The sequence below is a fragment of the Onychomys torridus genome, chromosome 1 (assembly GCF_903995425.1).
Source record: "Onychomys torridus chromosome 1, mOncTor1.1, whole genome shotgun sequence".
Classification (NCBI taxonomy): domain Eukaryota; kingdom Metazoa; phylum Chordata; class Mammalia; order Rodentia; family Cricetidae; genus Onychomys; species Onychomys torridus.
Window position 1 is genome coordinate 92,116,151 of NC_050443.1, and position 20,859 is coordinate 92,137,009.

The window sequence follows — 20,859 nt, forward strand, 5'->3', positions numbered from 1 at the left end:
GTTATCATTTGCCACCTCGGACACATCCTGAAAAATCAGACCAAAATGCTGTTTCCCCTCACACTGAGAAGTGCTTGTTTAGTAAGAAGGCGAGCTCTTTTATTATGATAAGCCATAAAACACCTCTTGCTCTTGATCCTTTGTAAGATTTCTTCTCCTGGGCTCCTGTGTTTTACACAGACCACCATATGCAAGTGCAGATGAGGTGTAGAATAAGAAAAGCCACATGGGCCTGAGAAAGGCCTAAGTATGTATGGCTCCACGCAGGCAAGCTTCCTGCAACCGTGTTCTCTCAAAGGCTTTGAAGAGAAACCATTCACTGAAGACCACTATGGTTTCTCTGAGGAAATCGAGGTTCCTTGAGACTGTGGGGGCTGGTCAGTTCCACTAGTATAGTATGACTATTCCAGGAAGTCGCAGGGCAAAGCATGAGTCTATGAAAACACCTTCACCCTAAGTCATGGCCTAGCACCGACCTTGCCCCTACTACTTATTGACTATATGCTCTAGATAATGCCACTGCTGCTAGAAACCAGTTTCTCCTGGTTGGCAGCACAGTTGAGACAGTCAAAGGGGTATACTTGACTATTTTGTTTCACACCTGTCTGTGTCTCGCCAGCCATTGACTGTGAACTCAGTGAGTGGTCCCAGTGGTCTGAATGTAACAAGTCATGCGGGAAAGGCCATATGATTCGAACCCGAACAATCCAAATGGAACCTCAGTTTGGAGGTGTACCCTGCCCAGAGACTGTGCAACGCAAGAAGTGCCGTGCCCGGAAATGCCTTCGCAACCCGTCGGTCCAGAAGCTGCGCTGGAGGGAGGCCCGAGAGAGCAGGCGCAGTGAGCAGCTGAGAGAGGAGTCGGAGGGAGAGCAGTTCCCAGGTACAGTTAGTTCCCCGAGGACCAGGATGGGTGGGGCTGCTCTGGGCTCCAAGAAAGAGGGGCACTTCTCGGATTATCCAGACCAAATTTTGATTCCAAATACTAAGAAAGCAAAATTTAAACAGGAGAGATTGGGTGAATATTTGTAGCAAATTTATATATATATTATATATATAATTATATATATATAATTAGCTGTCAAAATAGATTTTCAAGCAAAGAGCCTCTAGCAAGTGTACACAGTTCTTTCTTCACACTTGTAAAACACCGTGTTCACAATCAGCTTGACTAACAACCCCCATTTGCTCCTGTAAAAAGGGCAAATGACAGCACAGATGTATGAGAGCCTGGTTGTTTTTGGACACCTTGACTCCTCAATCAAACCATCCCTCCTTTTAGTGCAGGGCAAGACTGCCCTGGCCTGTGGCGTCCCAGTTTAATGTTAACCACAAAGCTTAGCATTTGGATTTCTTTCTTCACATTAACATGGACCCAGGCTGCCACATAAACGGTCAATACTCCAACAGAACACTGAACCGAGTACAGAGGGAGCCAGAGAAATGAGCACAGCACAAACTGAAGTTCCAGGAAATGGCAGAGCAGAGAAAGCTAGACCAAGTCTTAAGGAGCTTTCAGGAGCTTGCCATATAAGAAGCATTCATGCAGATAAAAAAAATAATAAATGGGAAATATAAACCCATTCTTTAAAATCATCATCACCCCTGTTCTAGAGAGATGCCTTCTCTTCCAGAGGACCCAGGAACAATTCCTAGCACCCACATGATGGCTCACAACATTCTGTAACTCCAGTCCCAGGGGATCAGATGCTCTCTGGCCTCCACAGGCATTTGTGTGCATATGGTGTATAGACAGGCAAAACATAAACACACACACACACACACACACAATAAAGAAAAATGAAAAAAATAGTAATAACCCCTATATGCAATGGAACTGCTGAATGAGCTGGTCCAAACCAAGAAAGCCAAATGACTGACAGACCAACAGAATGAGTTAAGACAACCCATGGCTAAGTCCTGGGCACAGACCATTAAGTGCTCTTTGAAAATTCCCTGGAGGCAAAGAAGGCAGCCATATAAAAACATCAGAGCCCAGTGACTCTTTCTTAACACTGCCCATCTTACTGTGGCACTTGCCCACACTTGGGAAACAGAGGCCAGCCTGGTCTACAGAGCTAGTTCTAGCACAGTAAAGGCTACACAAAGAAATTGTCTCCACAAACAAACAAACAAACAAAAGGCGGGGCAGCTCATCCTCCAGTGTAGAGATGGGCTAAATTGACGGGTCCTTTCCTTAAGGAATGTTCCTATACCGAGCTGTCTGTGGCAGGCCATCAGTCCCTACCAGTTAAAGGCAGCTGTATGCTCAGCAGCTTCTCCAGGAAACCTGGCTGTGGTATGGTAAACAGGTACCGAATACATACATAGTCATGAGCATGCTGTGTTCAAAGGAGAGATATATGGAGTGCTACTGATGTGTGCGAACAAGAGACCTCATCTCTGGAGGTCAAGGAAGGCATGTTCATGTTCCATAGGAAGAAGAAAAGAACAGTTGGTTTTACTCGGTATTGGTTAGGCTGCAGGAGGCTCGGGCAGGAGGCTCATGAGCAGTTCAGTGCTCCTGGCTGGTCCCCACTTACACGGCAGTGCTTTAAGCAAATCTTTTTGTTTTTGTTTTGTTTTTTGTTTTGTTTTTTTTTTTTCAAGACAGGGTTTCTCTGTGAAACAGTCCCGGCTGTCCTGGAACTCAACTCTGTAGACCAGGCTAGCCTCAAATTTACAGAGACCCGCTTGCCTCTGCCTTCCAATTGCTAAGATTAAAGTTGTGTGCCACCACCGCCAGCTGAGCAAACCTTTTAACATGATCCTGCAGCTCAGACACAAGCCGCCTTAGCTTCACTCTTCTGGGATTTAGCTCTGTTGGACCCATTCTCATTTGTGTAGCCACAATCAAGTGAGGCCCCAGCCTCCCCTGCTTTTCTGGGGCCTCTTTCCACAGGGTCCCTCGAGTGAGGTCAGCCAGATATGCTCATACCTATATTTTTTTCAGGCACGGTTTTTGCTCACATCCTATTACCCAAAGCAAATCAAGCGTAGGTTCACGGGATGAGGAAACAGACTCTGCCCTTCAACAGGAAGAAATCCAGTGCACTGATGGTCATAAGTTTTGCAACCCACCACATATGAGCAAGCAATCCCTAATACAAGCAGTAGGCATTAATTAATTCAATCACTCATTCCATAGAGAAGCACCGAGGGGTAGACAACTCATTAGACAGTCTTGCTAGAAGTCACCTGCTGGCCTAACCAGGCATTCTCATACTTTCAGGCTGTCGGATGCGCCCGTGGACAGCCTGGTCAGAATGCACCAAACTGTGCGGAGGTGGAATTCAGGAGCGCTACATGACTGTGAAGAAGAGGTTCAAAAGCTCCCAGTTTACCAGCTGCAAAGACAAGAAGGAGATCAGAGCGTGTAACGTGCACCCTTGTTAGCAGGGGTACAACCCCCCCGGGGCTGCATTCCAGAGTTCAGTCACCAATAAGGTTGGGTGGTTTGTTTGCTTGTTTACGATGATTTAAATTGTGTCCACTAGTTTTCATTTTTATGGTGTGGTTTGCCCAGTAGTCTTATGGATGCCAAGGGACATCCTGTCTGAATACTTCTTGGTGGGTGTAGGCCAAGTGGGGCACCCTTGTCCTCTTCCTATGCTGCTGTGAGTAGTATTGGTTCACCTTGTACTAAACTTAAGTGTGTCCCTCTGGAGCATCCCCCTGGTCAAGCAGGACAGAGACCCTGGCTACATCCACAGGAGAAGCAATCATGTGCTCAGGGTGCCAGGATGCAGCATGCAAGGAGACACACATCAGATGCAAAGGACGGGTTCCCCTTTCTCACCTTTGGCCTGCTCACTCTTGCAGAAAGCTCTTCACCTTTTCACTTAGCACAACTCCAGGTATCTTGGTAAGTCTCCTCGGTCATGAGCTCTTCAGGCCCTTGAGGAGAAGCACTAAGGTAGGGTGGCTTTTATTCTACAAACCTGATACTGGTTTGTGATGCCACAAGAGCAGCAAGTGACAATGGCTGCTTTATTTAACTGTAAGCGGTGATACAGGAAATTAAGCATAAACTACACTTCCCTTGGGTTTTGACTGCTGGTGCCGTAACTGTCCTAGGGTGACAGGGCACGACTCTTCAAGAATCAAGAGGTTCTTCTTTGAACCAGTGAAGACCGCAAAATGGGTACTAGTCCCAAATGTGACTTAAAATCTTCATACAGATCCAGACCTTTTAGGTTTCCCAAACTTTCTTAGAGTTAAGCATTTTAGCTCTGAGAACTACCTGCTATGTCAGCCAGAAAGCCTCATGTCAACTCCTCAACAAAAATACTATCTTCCCTACTTAAGAGTTTTTAAAGTCGTGATAGTTTATAGTTAGAGAAGAGAGACAACCTATTCCCATGACTAGGAAACAAACCTAGGAGGGTTATTCAATCATGCCTGTGCCTGACTTCTGGACCGGGGCCCTGGTCCCCGTGGACAGTCCAAAGGAAGGCCAGGGGTTTCCACTGACTTCCAAGTCATCAGCAGCACACTGAATCCATGGAGTCTAACGACCAACAGAGTAAAGGGACGTTTGTCTCTGTTGTGAGCTCATCAGCAGGTTTTGCTCGTGCATCTGTTCAAACTATCATCACATTCTTTTGCAAGTCTGTGTTTATTACCGCTTCATCCAAATACACTGTGGGCAAGATGCACACGGTGCTTTGATTATACTACTTTAAGAATCTGCATTAAACACAGGATTATTTCCGGCCACATCTACGTACAACCCCTGAATATGTATTTTCCTTAACACAAGAGAGCCTGTTCAATAAAAAACAGAACAAACCTTACTGGGTCTGTCTTTGCTTTTAGACACTAAGAGGTGGGAGGGTTGAGTGTTTTTCAGTTGTTACCCGGTTCATTTTCAGGGAAAGACGGGGCATCTGTCCCCTCCAGACGGGCCACCGACATCACACCCCACAGCCATCTGAAGCTTGGATTATTTCCAACATTATTTTTAGATTTTTTAATGGATTGCTTTCTCCTTCAAAAGAGTAGAATACAAAGAAATGAGAGGCTTAAATTTCCGCTTGAGACCCCCAAATTGCCCCTCCAAAACAAAAATGTCCTGATAAAGAATCTGCCCTGCCGGGGGTGGGGATTTAGCTCAGTGGTAGAGCACTTGCCTAGCAGGTGCAAGGCCCTGGGTTCGGTCCTCAGCTCTGGGGGAAAAAAAAAAATCTGCCCTGCCTACTTCTGCAACATCCTCCAAGTGATCTGAATGTAAACTTAATCTCAACCCATGAAAATCAAAGTTCCTTCAGATGGTGGCAGGCTTCGCTAGCATCTCCTGTTCATATCTGATCCCAGTTGGGGATAAGTTTAATCCTGATTTGGAAGACTTTTTAAAAACCAGAAAACAGGCTAATGGCCATGAAAAGAATGAGAAACATGCTATTGTCATTCGCTCTATTGCTTTGTTGTCATGGGGAATTTGTGGTGTCAAATCTCTTTCTTACCAAGGTTTTGTGTTAGGGAGCTGTCCTTTTCTCTGGCTAACCAATCATTTTGGAAGTAAGATTTTTTTTTTTTTTTTAACTACAGATGCAATCTGTTTGGAATTCTGTTTGGGCTAATAAAAGAGAACCCACACTGTAAGAAGTTCAGAGCTCTATTTTCCAATCAGACACTGGGTCAATCTCCTATCACTGTGCCAATGTGTTTTGCTGTTGTTGTTTGTTTTTTGTTGTTTCTGTTGGTTTTTTTTTGAGTGTGTGTGTGTGTGTGTGTGTGTGTGTGTGTGTGCGCGCGCGAGGTTCCACCTGCCGCTGCCTCCCTAACAACATGCGCCTGCGCCGCCGCCGCCACCACCTGGCTTGCCAATGGGTCTTACCTGAGGGAAATCTGCGGCAGCAAATGAGACTAAATAAACCCTGGGCTCCTTCAGCCCAGAAGTGAAAACCGTACAAAGAACCCACGCAGTGGGTGCTTTCATTTGAGCTGTCTCCTGCACATGCGTTCAGCACACTCAAGGCTGCCAGCAGCAGGAAAGAGCACACATCCCTGCAGGCCTTCCACACTCTGGAACCCATCACAACCGATCCACAGCCACTGCATGGCTGATGCGTCCAGACCTAAACATTCTCTCTGTCAAATTACCTCTGTGTCCTGCTTTCATTAAGCCTCCATGTTTCAAACAACAGAAAGTGAAAACAAAATCTTGGGTCCCATAGGGTGGAAGCTGTATTCCCAATACTAGAGAGGCCGTTCCAAGGCAGCAAAGCCTACCTCAAAGTATCTTGTTAAATTCAGAAAACTCAGAGTCACATGGGCCTCAGCAGACCATTTCATGACAGTCTGACCTGGAGTTTTCAAAGCCCAGCTTTAGAAATTCTTGTTACATAGAGTTAAACTACAAAGACGTATAATATTTACACCCTTGAGAAACGCATACTATTATCCAAACAAGACTAAACCATAAATGTTTAATTTCTACTTAAAACTCAGAACCAAGGAAGACAGCCAATTCTACGCGTTGCTATTTGGAACTGATGATTTCAACACCCCTATTCTTCTTGTTCTTCATACTGCCCAAAGTAGACAGAAGAAAAATAAATCCCCTTTGAAAATGATTGAAATTCAGTAACAAATTATAAATAGCAACTACATGTTAATTAGCACAGGGTTAATTCTTCCATTTAAATCCCGTGAAACTGAAAGCAGATCTATAGTAAAATGTCACATTTAAATGATGGCGCCTGCTTTCAAACAGTGTATGTATCCTAGGACAGAAGGGCAAAGGCTGTAAAGGTGAAGCCCAGGGAATCTGGGTTCGAGCCACAGCCACCTCTGAGCATCTGTGACCGTCATTTCTGCTGTTCTGGTCTCAGGACCCGCCTGCTCTTCCCACACTAAAGAGGTCTTCGTTCTCATCTTCGTAGTTAAACTAATTCTCACCCAGAGAACAGGTCTCAGAATAACCATACTCCACCTGCTCCTCACTGCTTCGTAAACCACTAAGTGCCCACCTTTTTGCTGAATCTGACGAGAGCTGCATTTTGGTCACCTATAATCAAAAATGTCACGACAAATAAAATTTACATGCATAATTTCTAACAGTTATCATCAGAGTGCTATGCAATTTCAGGCCGTTTCACTTAACATTCATGGTGTCTTCACATAAGATGGCATTCATTAACATCTCACAGTGCTCAAAATAGCCCTCTCTCTAGCATACTGATTAGTAACAGGCTCATACTTTAAGCCATTACATACTCAGACAAGTTTCCTTTACCTCAAGTAATTTTTAAGTATTAAAAGAAAGAAGAGTGGGGGCTCAGTGGGTAAGGGCACACACTACCAAAACTGATGACCTGATAATCCTCAGAACCTACATGGTAGAAGAGACCCAGCCCACACAAGCAAGTTGTCCTCTGACCTACACATCCTGCTGAATGAGCCTAACCTGGAATAATCAGCCTAGCTAGGACGTCAGAAGGGTCACTTGGAAACACCATCTCCAGCTGCCCGTGCACTCTTCGGTGTGGCTTAAAGCAGGACCTGCACTTTATAATCACATTCACAAAGGAGATGCAAAACCGGAAACCGTGTGCTCAGAAACCTTTACAGTGACTGGACACTGCCCAGATAGCCAAGAGGATGGTTATTTTCCTAGTTCATTGCATTGCACTTAGCAAAAATGTCAGTCCACAACACTGGGGGCGGCTAAGATGTTTTAAACTGGGCTTAAACAGCCCGAGAAGCACTGAACTGCGATTCTCAGCCACAGAGGTCACCCCTCGTCCCCCTGTCCTTTTCCCTTTCCACCACACTCACTCTCCAGGGCCTTCCAAGGTAAATCACTGTGGCCTTGAACTTGGATCTCATGATTCTCCTGCCCCAGCCTCCGAGTGCTTGAATAACCAGCCTGCTCCAGCCTATATGGCCAAACTGTAGACTTCTAACTCTCTCAGATACTAAGTATGCAGACTTTAACATCTATTTGGGGGTTTGCATTCCTACTTTTCTCAACTGACTACTTTGCACTGACTGGCTCTTAGCACTCAGCTTGTTGGTTTGTTTTTACAGACAGGGTTTCTCTATGTAGCCCAGGCGGTCCTGGAACCAGCTCTGTAGACCAGGCTGGCCTCAAACTCAGAGATCTGCCTGCCTCTGCCTCCTGAGTACTGGGATTCAAGGTATGAGCCACCATCACCTAGCCTTATGGCTTACTCACTAACAAAACATCTGCCCAAGATCCAGCTTTGTCAAAGAACTTCCCCAACTGTAGATGAATTTCTAAACAGTCTTATTAAATAAAAAAGATGGAGCCAGATATAGGGGTTAAAACCTGAGAGAGATCAAAGGAATAGGAACAGCCACAGCTAACCTCACCTCACTAACTCTGCAGCTTCCAAAGAGCGAGCTACTTCCTGTCCACCCACGCCTATATGCCTCGCTGTTCTGCCATCTGATTTGCTCTGTCCAGCTACATCACTTCCTCTTCCTGCCCAGCTCTGCCACTTCCTATCTGTCTGTACAGACCTCCAGAACTTCATGGTTAGCCAGTGTTGGAATTTAAGGTGTGTGGCACCATGCCTGGCTGTTTCCAGTGTGGCCTTGAACTCACAGAGATCCAGACAGATCCCAGCCTGCCAAGTGATACGATTAAAGGTGTGTGTTACCATTGCCTGACTTCTTTGTTTACTTGTAATGGCTGTTTCTCTTAGTTGTTTGCTGGCTCTTAATTTTTCTCCCAGTTGTACGTTTTCCCCTCAAATTGTACCCCTCACTCAACAGTAAATATTAGCCAGTTTGCCTACCTCTTCCATCACTAATTTAATTAGTCTCAGCCCCTCTTTCAGCTCCAATCCTTACCCCAACTTCCTGACTACCTTATATGAGTGCTATACATTTCCATCACTACAGCCCCTGTGCTCCTTAATTATGGCACCATCACTGTTCTGTACAACAAAGTTCAAGGTTTAAGAGTCTCACACATTTCCCAGAGACACCTCTAATGTCCAGTCCCCCTTCACCCATGTTACTTCATCACCACCTCTGGAAACATTCATTTATCAAATGACTTTTCCATGCACAGCAGGCAACATAGGTGACCCATGTTCTATCCTCACAGTGCCTATGATACTAGGATGGGATAATCATTTATCACCCCCCTCCGCCATTTATATGACACTGGATTAGATCCCAGTGTCTTCAGTTCAGAATCCCTGGCAGGCTCTATTTACAGAAGGACCATCCATTTAAATGGCCCTGAAAACCCAACCTAGTCTAACTGCCGTATCTGTCCCGATGCACTTATTCTCTCCAGCCAGGGCTGCACCACTCTCTCCCCAGTAGACCTACCTCCTCCCTTTTCTCCTCTGTTCCCCATCTCAAATCCTACCGATCTTCCTAGCTCCAACAAACTACTATCCATTCAGATTTTCTTGGACATTTCTTGGACAAACACACACTCTCCCTTCACTGGGCCTGACAGTGTCTTTGAAGGCTTCTCATACTTTGCTTTAAGAGACAGAGCCCCAGTATTTGTTTGGGTCACTCTCAATCTTCCTCCATAGGACTCCAACTAACCCGGGGAAGGACCATGTCCACACCCATGCATCTTCCAGGAATACCTCCTAACCTCTACTAGAGTCCTGCACTTTGAAAACAATCTATTTGGCCATCATCTCCTTCTACATACTTGCCTGTTACCTGTTCAGTGAAGAAGAAGTGAATCCAGATAAGTCAAGTGTTGTCAAGTTGCAGGAGAAGCAGGCTAGTCCTCAGTTGCCACAACCCTGAGACATCATCACACTTTCACAAAGGCAACGGATAAAGTGATCAACTGGCACTATGAAACTCTGAAGCTGCAAATGTAGCAAGGTGTCAAAGTGACAGGCACCAAGGACAGTGCAATGTCCGCCTCTGAAATATGTAGACATCAGAGCTGGCAATATAGGAAGAAAACCCCTAGGTCACAATTTCTTTACAGTCCTCTCAGAAAATTCTGTTTGAAATCCTAAATAAAAAAAGAGGCACAAGAGAGTGTGAAGTTGGAGAAGAAACCTCAAATGTTACAGGGAAGGGCTTGGCAAACCACAACCCTCAAGTAAACTCCACCCCATCATCTGTTGTCATGGGGAATAGTCTCTGCACATCTGAAGGGAAACAAATGCAGAGTGAGATTAGTATCCCGTATGACAAGGGCATGAAGCACCAGGCACATTCAGTTACCTTCTTACATGCTATTTGTATCTGATTCTGTGGAAGATCTATATAGTCTAGGTAGCTGGGGCAAAGACCATATGGCCTGCAGAGTCTAAGATGATGTTTAGTATACGGCCCTATATTAAGAAAGTTGCCAGGGCTGGAGAGATGGCTCAGTGGTTAAGAGCACTGACCATTCTTCCAGAAGACCTGGGTTCAAGTTCCAGCAACCACATGGCAGCTTACAACTGTCTGTAACTCAAGATCTGACATCCTCAGATAGTCATACATGCAGCAAAACACCAATGCAAATAAAATAAAATAAAAAGAAAGTTGCCAACTCCCAGCTAGAGAAACTAAAATGGCCAAGAGACACAGACTATTCATGTCTTAAGACAGACAGCTCTTTGTAATGAACCAGCGTTAATCCGAAACTGAACCGTAGGGTGTGTGTGTGTGTGTGTGTGTGTGTGTGTGTGTGTGTGTGTGTGTGTTATGCATAAGCCTAAAGTCCCAGCTACTCATGAGGCAGAAGCAGGGGGTAACTTGAACCCAGAACAAAGCCAGCCTAGGCAAGACAGCCAGGCCCTGTCTCCAAACACAAAGGTGTAGGAGAGACTAAATACATACAATAGTAGCTCGTGGACACTGAACATAGAGTGAGTCTTTGGCTCCCTGGCTTCTAGCCTAAAGACCATCTCTGATTACAGAAGGCCCAGGGAATCCCAGGCAGAACACAAACGTTTCCTTGAACTGGGACAACAGACACTGGAGCCCAAGGAAACTTTGAAGCAGCTTGAAGTTGCTGTAGAATGTTCTAGAGTGTTTTTAAAAAGACTATATGGGGGGGGGACCCCAAACTATGCACAGGGTGAAAGAGTCCTTGCAAAAATATTAAGTGTATATATGGGTCACTGGACCTCAGTCAAGGAGGGAACTGAGAGCTGTGGAAAGCCTACTTCCATGTAGTTCATGAAGGGCTAGGAATTGCCTAAGTTCCCACACGCCAAGCTAGAGAGTGCTTACACTCAGGGCATTCAGTAGTGGACTACTCTACCCCTAGGAAAAAGCTACTTCAGACTGCAGTAAGTTTTACAAGAAGACCCAGAAGGTTCAAACTGAAGAGCAATATACACAAACTGGTTACCAGAACAAAGCTAAATACCTTCAAATGAAGAAGCTGTGACCAGACCAACACCCAACAACATAAAATATGCAACGTCCATCATCCAAGCCAAAGTTGAATGTGTGAAAAGTCAGGATCATAACTAAATAAAAATCACACACCAGAAACAAATAAAACTGCATACAGAGATGTGGGATCAACAGAATATCAGAGTGCTACCCTAACCATATTCAAATACTCAAATCAAGCTTTCCCAAGCAGAGTTCTGCAAGAGAAGTCAGCCCTGTGGAGCTCTCTGAGGGATTATTTCCCAATACACCTTGCCATTCTAGATGCACAGTGAGAAGTTAAGTTGTAACACAACAGGCACCAGGACTCAGCTCTCAGAGAAAGGGTAAGAAGGGCTGAGGAAAGTATGGACACAATGAGTAGTGAAACTGGATATATAGAGACATTTTAAAATGCTGGGCATGGTGGGGTGGCATACACCTGTACTTCCAGCACACGGGAGACAAAAACACCTCCCATGATTGCTACAAATTCAAGGCCAAGCTGATCTACATAGTGAATTAGAGGCCGGCCAGAGCTACACAGAGAGATAACTCCAGAGAAGAAGGGGATGGAAGGAAACAGGAGAGGGAAGGGGGAGAAGAGGAGGGGAGAAGAGGAAGGGAGGGAAGGAAGGGAAGGAAGGGAAGTGGGGGAAGGGAAACAGGGAGGATCAAAAAGAGCCAGGAGTGGAATGCACACCTTACAACCCCAATGCTCACACTCAAGCAGGAAATCCTGGGCTCAAGGTCAGCTTGACCTACATAGTTTCAGATCAACCTGGTCTGAAGTAAGACCTTATAAAAATTCTAGAAAGCAAAACACAGCCTGCGAGAAAATGCATTCAGCAGGATTACCAGGAGAGCAAACGCATGCAGAAATAAGCTTGGAGAAGCTGAAGATGCAGCCATGAAAATACACAACATGGAGTAGAGAGTGAGGAACTCCCCCAAGAAACCCGGATATTACAGGCTAGCTCTTAGTATCTAGTCACCTATCACAACCAGGAAACGTCCCCACCAAGGATATGCACGGTTCTAGTGAGGCATCAGAGACAAAGACAAACTCACTAGCTTCCCGGGCAGTAGTTTTACCAGAAAATTGAACAATAAGTCTACATATGTAATCACAAAACAATAAATTAGGTGATTTTGTTTGTGTTTAAATATAAACATCTGGTCCTCTTTGTCAAAGTTATTTTAGAAGTCATCCTTGGGGGGGGTCTATGTGAATTAGTCACCTTCCTCTCCCCTACAGCTGGGGATTCTCTGTTAAGAATACCTCAGAGAAAAAGGTACAAACCACTGACCTCAAGAAAACACCAGAACAGTAAGCTCACCTGAGAACTCCCCTAAGATGCCATGTACACAGGGCAGGGCTACTCAAGTCAGTCCTGTATTCCTCACAGAAGCCCTGGCATGGAAAAAGGAGCCGTCAAGCACTGTCTGGTGATAACAGATCAACTTTAATTCTAGCACCTGAAGCTATACAAGGGTCCACTTTATAAACTTCATGGGACTGTTGTACACATTCAATAAAGTGACCACTGTGCAATACCACTGAGAGTCGCAATACCGGGCACACACTTTGAATTGCTTAAACACAATCCACAGAGTTAAAAACAAAATCAGAAGCCATCCACAGTTACACTAATTGTCAAGTAGAGGTTGTACACGAATACTTGATATAACAAGTCAATTATCTAGCAGGGACATTGAACTCGACCTCACAGTCTCATCCTGTTGTGTTCTGTCGGGAAGTTTTTCTGATTGTTGGCCACCTGTGGATTTAACAAGGACCAAGAGTTTCCACTTTTTCTTTGTCAGTTAACAGTGAACAGTGAGAATTAAATACTCATCTTTACATATACACAAGGTATGCTGTGAAAGCATATTCGCTTACAAACATATAAAAATACTTGTTAACTAGTTTGATAAGAAAATAACGTATAAAAGTATATAGCAAAAAACATTAATCATCTCTGACTCTGGAAAGATCAATTCCATATTTTATATTACATCAAACAAAAACGGTTTTAGTTTGTTTGGGTTTTTGTTTTTGTTTTTGTTTTTAAATCCCATAACCAGGAATATTTAAAAAGGAAGACAGACAGGAACCACCACTCTTACCCTTACCACGGCTAGGAAAAGAAATCAAGTTCATTGAAACACCTAAGTGCAGAACAAGGCCAAACATTTGGCCACAGAGAATATTGTCATCTTGAAGGAGGCATAATAACAAAGGCTTGATCAGCAGTTTTTAATCCATAAATACAACAGGCATTTTGGTATTCTGGCCACTGGAAAACAAAAGCCGTAGCATCAGAAAAGGTCTGAGATGTCTCACTTTTGTAGATTCCATTCAGTGTATTTAAGGTTAATGAAAGTTGACATCAAAAGTTTTAAAGATAGGCAAAAATTCACATTAAAAAAAAAAAACCCTCCCTATGTTTCTATTTAGAGTAACAGTAGGCAACATGATTCCAGAAGTTAAAAATTACTTCACAACCTATGACTTCAGCTTAGCAAACAGCTTAGGTTCCAAACTTGGTTCATCCCTATTAAAATGTAAGCCCTTAAAGAATGCATCTGTGTGTGTAGCCGTGTGTTTTAAAGGAATCAGATCATATCTGAAGTAGCCTTAGTGTTTCCTTTACAGTGGTCTGGGAAAGACCGTTCCATTAGCTTCGCAGAAAGGGTTAGCCAGCTTCTTGGTGTAAGGCTAACACGGTGATCATCAGTCTAAGGCTACATAGGTACCAGCATGATGTAAACGGTAACAGAGATGAGGGCTTCCCTGGCAGTTGTCAGCTAAAACTCATGGAACTCTTAGGAAATGATACAATGGCAGCCTTTCTTGTCTTTTTCCTTCCGGGTTGGTTCTGGTGAGGGAGGGCATTCTTGCTCTTGAAATTTCCTGTAGGACAGAGAGATGTGAATAGTATCGCCATTAGTAATCTCCCAGCACAAACGCAGGTTATTTCTGGGCCTGCTGCACTGAAATGCACACACTTCCACTAGGGGTGAGAGCAAACCCTTGAAAGGAAACTAGGGTACATGTGCTCAGAGGAGGGGGTCAAACTTGAGGGTGGAGCCGTTTGCCAAGCAGGGGGAGGTCCTCACATGAGAATAAACAGAGGTGTCCAAGCTACTTCCCTGGGTGAATCCTGAATCAGAGGCCTGTGTGTGTGTTCTCTTCCTAAGCTGAAGTTCCTGGACTCAAAGGTACGCTGAAGCAATAGTCATGCACCACAGAGGACGATGGAAAAGTACCTTCCAGTGCTAGACACACTGGCTGGCTTCCCAGACTCTTTGGTTTTTAGATGGGAATAATAAAAACCTACCTCTTCACAACTGTTATGAGGACTTAAGACTACAAAAAATCCTCATGCCTGGGTGATTGACAGGTGAGATTCTAGGATTCTTGAGAGTCAAAAGGAAAGACGGGTATTTGACTAAGGTAGTAATTATTTTAAAGAAGGAACTGCTTTATCAGGTAACACTAAAATGAAGTGGGATGAGGAGGGCTGGGTAGCAAAACCCTCCAGGTTAACACTGCTAAGCTACAGTACAGTGGCACCCAGTCCATTCACACTGCCGAGTGACTGTAACTGCTGTCTACTTCTGCAAAGCTGAAACTCAGAAACTAAGCCTGCAGCCTCTTTCTTCCCTTCCACACAAGGAAACCACACCTCGGGGGTCAGTTTGCTGAGACTCACAGTGAACAGGGCCCCCTCCATATGCCTGTCAAAGCTATCTAATTAGCAAAGATGGCCAGGAGACAGGAAAGAGAAGATGAGACCGAGCCACAAGGACTCAAAAGCAACTAATCACAAGCAGCTTATTCTGCATGCACAACAGTCCACATCCACCACCTCAAGCAGCTTACAATCCAAGAATACTTCCGAAACCAGAAGCCTCCAAAGCCTCCTACCAAATGCCTCTTCACAGACTGGAATGTTACACATTTATGTCTTACTGGGGGCCAACACCTGAGAGAGGATGGAACCTCGGCTGCCTGCGTTGCTCTTGGCCTAGCAGGGGTTTGGCAGGAACTAGGAATCTGAAATTTGGATTCAATTCCCAGAGCTTAAGAGACAGTGAGAGTAACAGAAACCATTCAGCTCTCTGGGTTGTAGTAAGGATTAAATGTAGTAACGTTGAAAGAATCTCTGTCACTCAGTGTCTGACAGACTTGATTAGAGGCTGTCATCACTACCATCAAAGCATTTACCATTTTCAAAATCCTTACATGTACTTCTACTTCAACTTAAGATAATTAAATGAGATTTTTATGGGTTGCAAGTGCCTAGAATATGCTATATATTTATTTGAAATTTACCCCACAGTGTGCACCAGCCCACTAGGAAGCAATCAATCACTCCTACTTACAATTCTCTCCTCACTACAAACGCTGCATGGTCATCTATTAAAACACACACTTAGCACACAGTTTGCTTACCTTATAACCCGGACAAGTTCATGGAAAGCTTGGTCTACATTCATCCTGATCTTAGCTGACGCCTCCATGTACGTGACCTTGAGCTGCCTCGCTAACTGCTGCCCTTCTTCCTGTGTTACCTGAAATGGATACAGTAGTTGTGTTTAAGGCACAGTATTAGCAACTCTACTGGGCCTGAGCCTGGCTACATGCATATGGTGCTACTACACCTCCTGGAGTCCAGGCTGACTCATCATAAGGAATGGACAGAAACCACAGTGCCACACAATCTGAAGCCCCGCTTTGCACAACTCAGAAGAATGCACCTGTACTAGAAACACACTTGCTCCGCAATATCCATGGGTTCAACCAACTGCAAATCAAAAAACACTTTAGCTGAGCTGGATGTGGTGGCATACTCTTAGAATCCCAGCACTCTTAGAGGTAGAGGAAGGAGCATCAGGAATTCAGGGCCATCCTTGGCTACATAGCAAGTTTGAGACTACCTGACTCATCTCTAGAACAAAATAAAACCAAGCCCTAGGTTGAACAGTAACTGGTGAGCATGTGCATCTTTAATCTGGCCATTAATCCTAAATAATACAGAACAAGGGTTTACACAGCATTTATGCCATATTAGGCATTATAAGCAATACAGAGATGTTTTCAAATATACAAGAAAGTATGCACAGGTTATATGCAAATTCTCTGCTTCTATATAAAAGACTTTCATGCATCTAAAGATTCTGGTGTCTCTGGGGGTACTGGAACCAACCCCTATTGCTACCAAAGGACATCTGCACTAACTCTCAAGGTTTAGTTTATAAATGATACCAGAAGCATTAGATATAACTTTACAGGAAGAAAAAATAAAAAGTATTGTAAAGGTGCCGCCTAACCCTATAAAGGGGCTCAGGAAGAGCCTGCCTGAGGAAGTGGTCTAGGTATTAAATAGAGTCTTTAGCTAAGGGGCGGCAGAATAAAAAAAATAGCCAAGGCAAAAGAAAGAGACGGGGGAGAGGGAGGGGAAGGAGGGGGAGGGAGGGAGCAAGCAGAGGGAGACCTCTGCTGATCATGGGGTCAAGGCACTCCGCCTATGCTGTAAGTTGTAGAATTTTACTAAAAATGTCTTTTATCCAATTAACAAAAGTTCCAACCATTCTGTTTATAAAAGGAATTATCAAGAATGAACGTCAGATATTATCAATTCTTTTTCTACTGAGATGGTGTGATTTTTCCTTTTTGGTTTGTTGACATGATGAATTATGATAGCTCATTTCCACTCCTAAAATAAACTCCGCTGGGCACACTGCCTACTGTTAAATTCCATTTACTAAAATTTTCTTAAGAATTTTCACATGGGGGCTGAAAAGATGGCTCAGAGGTTAAGAGCATTGGCTGCTCTTCCAGAGGACCTGGGTTCAATGCCCAGCAACCACCTGGTGGCTCACAACCATCTTTAATGAGATATGGCGCCCTCTTCTGGTCTGCAGGCATACATGCAGGCAGAACACTATATATATATATATAATAAATAAATCTTTAAAAAAAAAAAAAAGAAAAGAAAAGAAAGAAAAGAATTCTTACATGTATGCTCAGCAGAGAGAATGGACCATAATTTTTCTATCTGTCTGATTTGGGTTTCATTGTAATCCTGGCTTCATATAACAAACTGGAAAGAGTTCTTGCTTCTTCAATGTTCAAGAATAGTTTGATATAACAAGGAATATTCCTTCCTTAAAAGCCAGGCGGTGGTGGCACACACCTTTAATCCCAGCACTCGGGAGGCAGAGGCAATCGGATCTCTGTGAGTTTGAGGAGAGTCTCTGGTCTACGAAGCGAGTTCCAGGACTGCAAGGGCTGTTACACAGAGAAACCGTGTCTCAAAAAAAAAAAAAAAAAAAAAAAAAAAAATATATATATATATATATATATATATATATATATATATATATATATAGTTTAGTGTAATTCACCAGTGACTCCATCTGGGCTCAATGTTTTCTTTGAAAACAAGTGTGACAAATGTATTTGACAGACAGGGAACTATCCAGCCAATCTACTTGGATTCTGAGTAGCTTTGGTGGTTTCTGGGAAGGCAACCATTGTATCTACTTTACTGGATTTATTGATGTCAAGTTCTTTATAGCATTTCTTTATGCTTTACATATTTGTAAGATGTAAAGTGATTGGATGTCTTTCATTCTATATACTGATTTGTGGTCCCCTCCTCTTTCATTGGGGCTCAAATCTAGAGGTTCATATGCATTAAATAAATTCATGGTGGGTGGGTGGGTGGGTGGAAGGATGGATGGATGGATGGATGGATGGATGGATGGATGGATGGATGGATAGATAGATAGATAGATAGACAGACAGTCAGACAGGTAGGTAGGTAGGTAGGTATGTAGGTAGGAAGGAAGGACAGACGGACACGGACAGACAATAGACAAAGACAGACAGACAGATCTGATCTTTCTGGCTGGAGGCTTGACAGTCTGGTCTACCTTACAAAAGCCACTTTCTTCTGTAGTGTCCCATTCCTTTTTTCTTTGTGGCAATGGGCCTTGCACACACCAAGCACACCTTCTTCCACTGAGCCATACTTTCTCAGCTTGACTTCACTCCACACTCTGGTTTTAATTTGCTGTTTTTCTTTTCTAATATACTATTTAGTGGCACAAGCAACTCCTAGAACAGCCCATAAATCCTGACATGCTGTATTTGTGTTTAAGTTGCATCTCATTCAGAATTCTTTGTAGTCTTTTAAATTTTTTCCCTTTAAGTGTTAGAAATATCCTAGTTTCTTGGGAATTTGGACATTTCCTCTGTTATTACTGCCCATATCAATGCCACTGCCACCAGAATGTACGTGTTATCTGACAAGCCTTCCTTCAAATTTGAGGCTTGTTTTACAACCTTATCTTTACAATCTTATCTCAAAATAACGCAAACTCTAAGCCATTGGGTCAAATGTACACTAGGAGTCAGTTAGGACAAGGGGGCTGATGGTCCTGTTTTCTTTCCATTTCTCTCCATGTTAAGTGCAGCTCTGTCTATTTCTCTCTGCAATTCTTTTAACTCTTACTTCAGGAATTCTGAAGCTGTTAAGAGGTGTGTGAATGCCTAGGATCATTAAATCCTCTTGGTGAATTCGTTTCTATCACTGTGAAACAACCCTCTTTATCCCTGGTAATACACTGCCTCTAAAATCTATTTAATTGCTCTCTTTACAGCCACTGTAACGTTGCCTGCACAGCATATCACACCCCATTTTCTATTCTAAGTAGGTTGTGTGTCTGTAAGCTGAAAATGGATGTCTTGCAGGGCCTGGCTTTTTCATCCAGTCTGACCCTTTTGTCTTTCCACTGCGATCCTGAGACCTCCTCTCTTTACCCTTGGTTCTGTGCGTACCTGTTCAGCCTTTTGGGCTAAGAACTCTTTCTATATCGCCCACTCTGCCACTGGCTAATTGACTTCATGACTGTTAGACTACCACAGTGGCTGCTCCAGACTTCAGGCTCTGTGGTGATGTTTTATCTGTATGTTAATAAATAAAGTTCGCCTGGAGATCAGAGGACATAGCCAGCCATAAACAGAAGTCAGGCAGTGGTAGCACATGCCCTTAACCCGGTCACATGTCAGGCAGAGTCTCTGTGTGTTCAAGGACACACTAGGGAACAGAACCAAGCATGGAGACACATGCCTTTAATCCCAGTACCAACCATAGAGACCTGGAGGTCTGTACAGACAGGTGAGGTAGCTGGGCTAAGATAGCCAATGAGAGGGCAGAACAGCAAGGCAATAAAGGTGCAGGTATGGCGCACGCCTTTAATCCCAGTACTTAGAAGGCAGAGCCAGGCAGATCTTTCTGAGTTCGAGGCCAGCCAGGGCTACAGAGTGAGTTCCAGGAAAAGCGCAAAGCTACACAGAGAAACCCTGTCTCGAAAAACAAACAAACAAACAAAAGGTGCAGGTAGACAGGAAGTAGCTCCTGTCTCAAAAACCAAACAAACAAACAAAAGGTACAGATAGACAGGAAGTAGCTCTCGATTGGGAAGCTTCGTGAGCTAAGGTTAGCTGGTGGCTCTCACTATTTCTCTGATCTCTATGGCTTTCACCTCTGTATTTGGCTCTGTGTTTCTTATTTAATAAGACTGTTTAGAAATTCATCTACAAGTCTACGTTTTAATTTGTCATATTGATGTGGTCAAACCAGTTCACACACAGCATGAGACCTGTACAGTGCTGCTCTGCCTTCTTGCTCTTTCTGGGGTTACCAGCTTTTGCCTCACATTATTTTTTGCTTCAAACATTTAATTATGCTTGAAAGAGGTTTAAATAACAACGTCATTTTTATCTACCCACATAATTGCCAGGCCCAGTGATCCTCTGAGTCTCTTGACTCAGACTCCCACTTGTAGTGGATATCTGTTCTATGACCCAAAGCGCAGCTCTAGAGACATAGCAGGTAACTGTTCTACCTACCTGTGACCTTGAAGTACATGTCCCTGGGGCATAGCCTCTCAACCCTCAAGACCTGAGACGTAAGCAGTTCTCTCCCTGGTGGGTTTGGATTCAGGACAGACTGAGACAGCCGGACCTCGTGGGACTGTCCGTCCCAGCATTTCATAACCTGTGACAATTCTGTTCTGTACAGTGAGTTCTTCTCCCCAAGTTAATTCCTTTGCCCTTGAAGCAGATTCCGTGGATTTCTTGAATTAACCCCTTTGGAGTCACTATCTCTCAGCCTGAGATGTCTTCATATTTCTGGTAATTTGGGTCTGGTGGTGCTGAACTCTTACATTTCATATGTTTGGGAGAAATCTTTAAATCAATCTCTTTTTTTTTTTTAAGCTGAAGATTGAACCCAGGGCCTTGTGCTTGCTAGGTGAGCGCTCTACCACTGAGCTAAATCCCCAACCCCAATTTTTTAAAGCATGTATTTGCGCATTATTGACTGCACACTCTAGTGTGAAGGACACCTGAGAAAAGGAACTGATTTGACTCCTAGCTTCAAGGTACAGCAGGGGGGGGGGGGGGGGGTCCACATGACCTCCACAATCAGGAAGCAGAGAGTGATGAAT

The 20,859-nt window shown here is 44.0% G+C and overlaps 2 protein-coding genes across 2 annotated transcripts in view; one reads left to right on the forward strand and one right to left on the reverse strand.

Annotated features, from left to right (window-relative positions):
* Positions 1-4,796, forward strand: part of Spon1 (spondin 1) — a 288,479-nt gene extending 283,683 nt beyond the window's left edge. The window contains exons 15-16 of the mRNA XM_036177304.1: positions 620-883; positions 3,233-4,796. Coding sequence (XP_036033197.1) covers positions 620-883; positions 3,233-3,396 — 428 coding nt within the window. The 3' untranslated portion in view covers positions 3,397-4,796. The remainder of the gene's footprint in view (positions 1-619; positions 884-3,232) is intronic.
* A 7,980-nt stretch (positions 4,797-12,776) lies between these two features.
* Rras2 (RAS related 2) overlaps positions 12,777-20,859 on the reverse strand; it is a 76,498-nt gene continuing 68,415 nt past the window's right edge. The window contains exons 5-6 of the mRNA XM_036196470.1: positions 15,794-15,912; positions 12,777-14,248 (exon numbers count right to left, since the gene is read on the reverse strand). Coding sequence (XP_036052363.1) covers positions 14,161-14,248; positions 15,794-15,912 — 207 coding nt within the window. The 3' untranslated portion in view covers positions 12,777-14,160. The remainder of the gene's footprint in view (positions 14,249-15,793; positions 15,913-20,859) is intronic.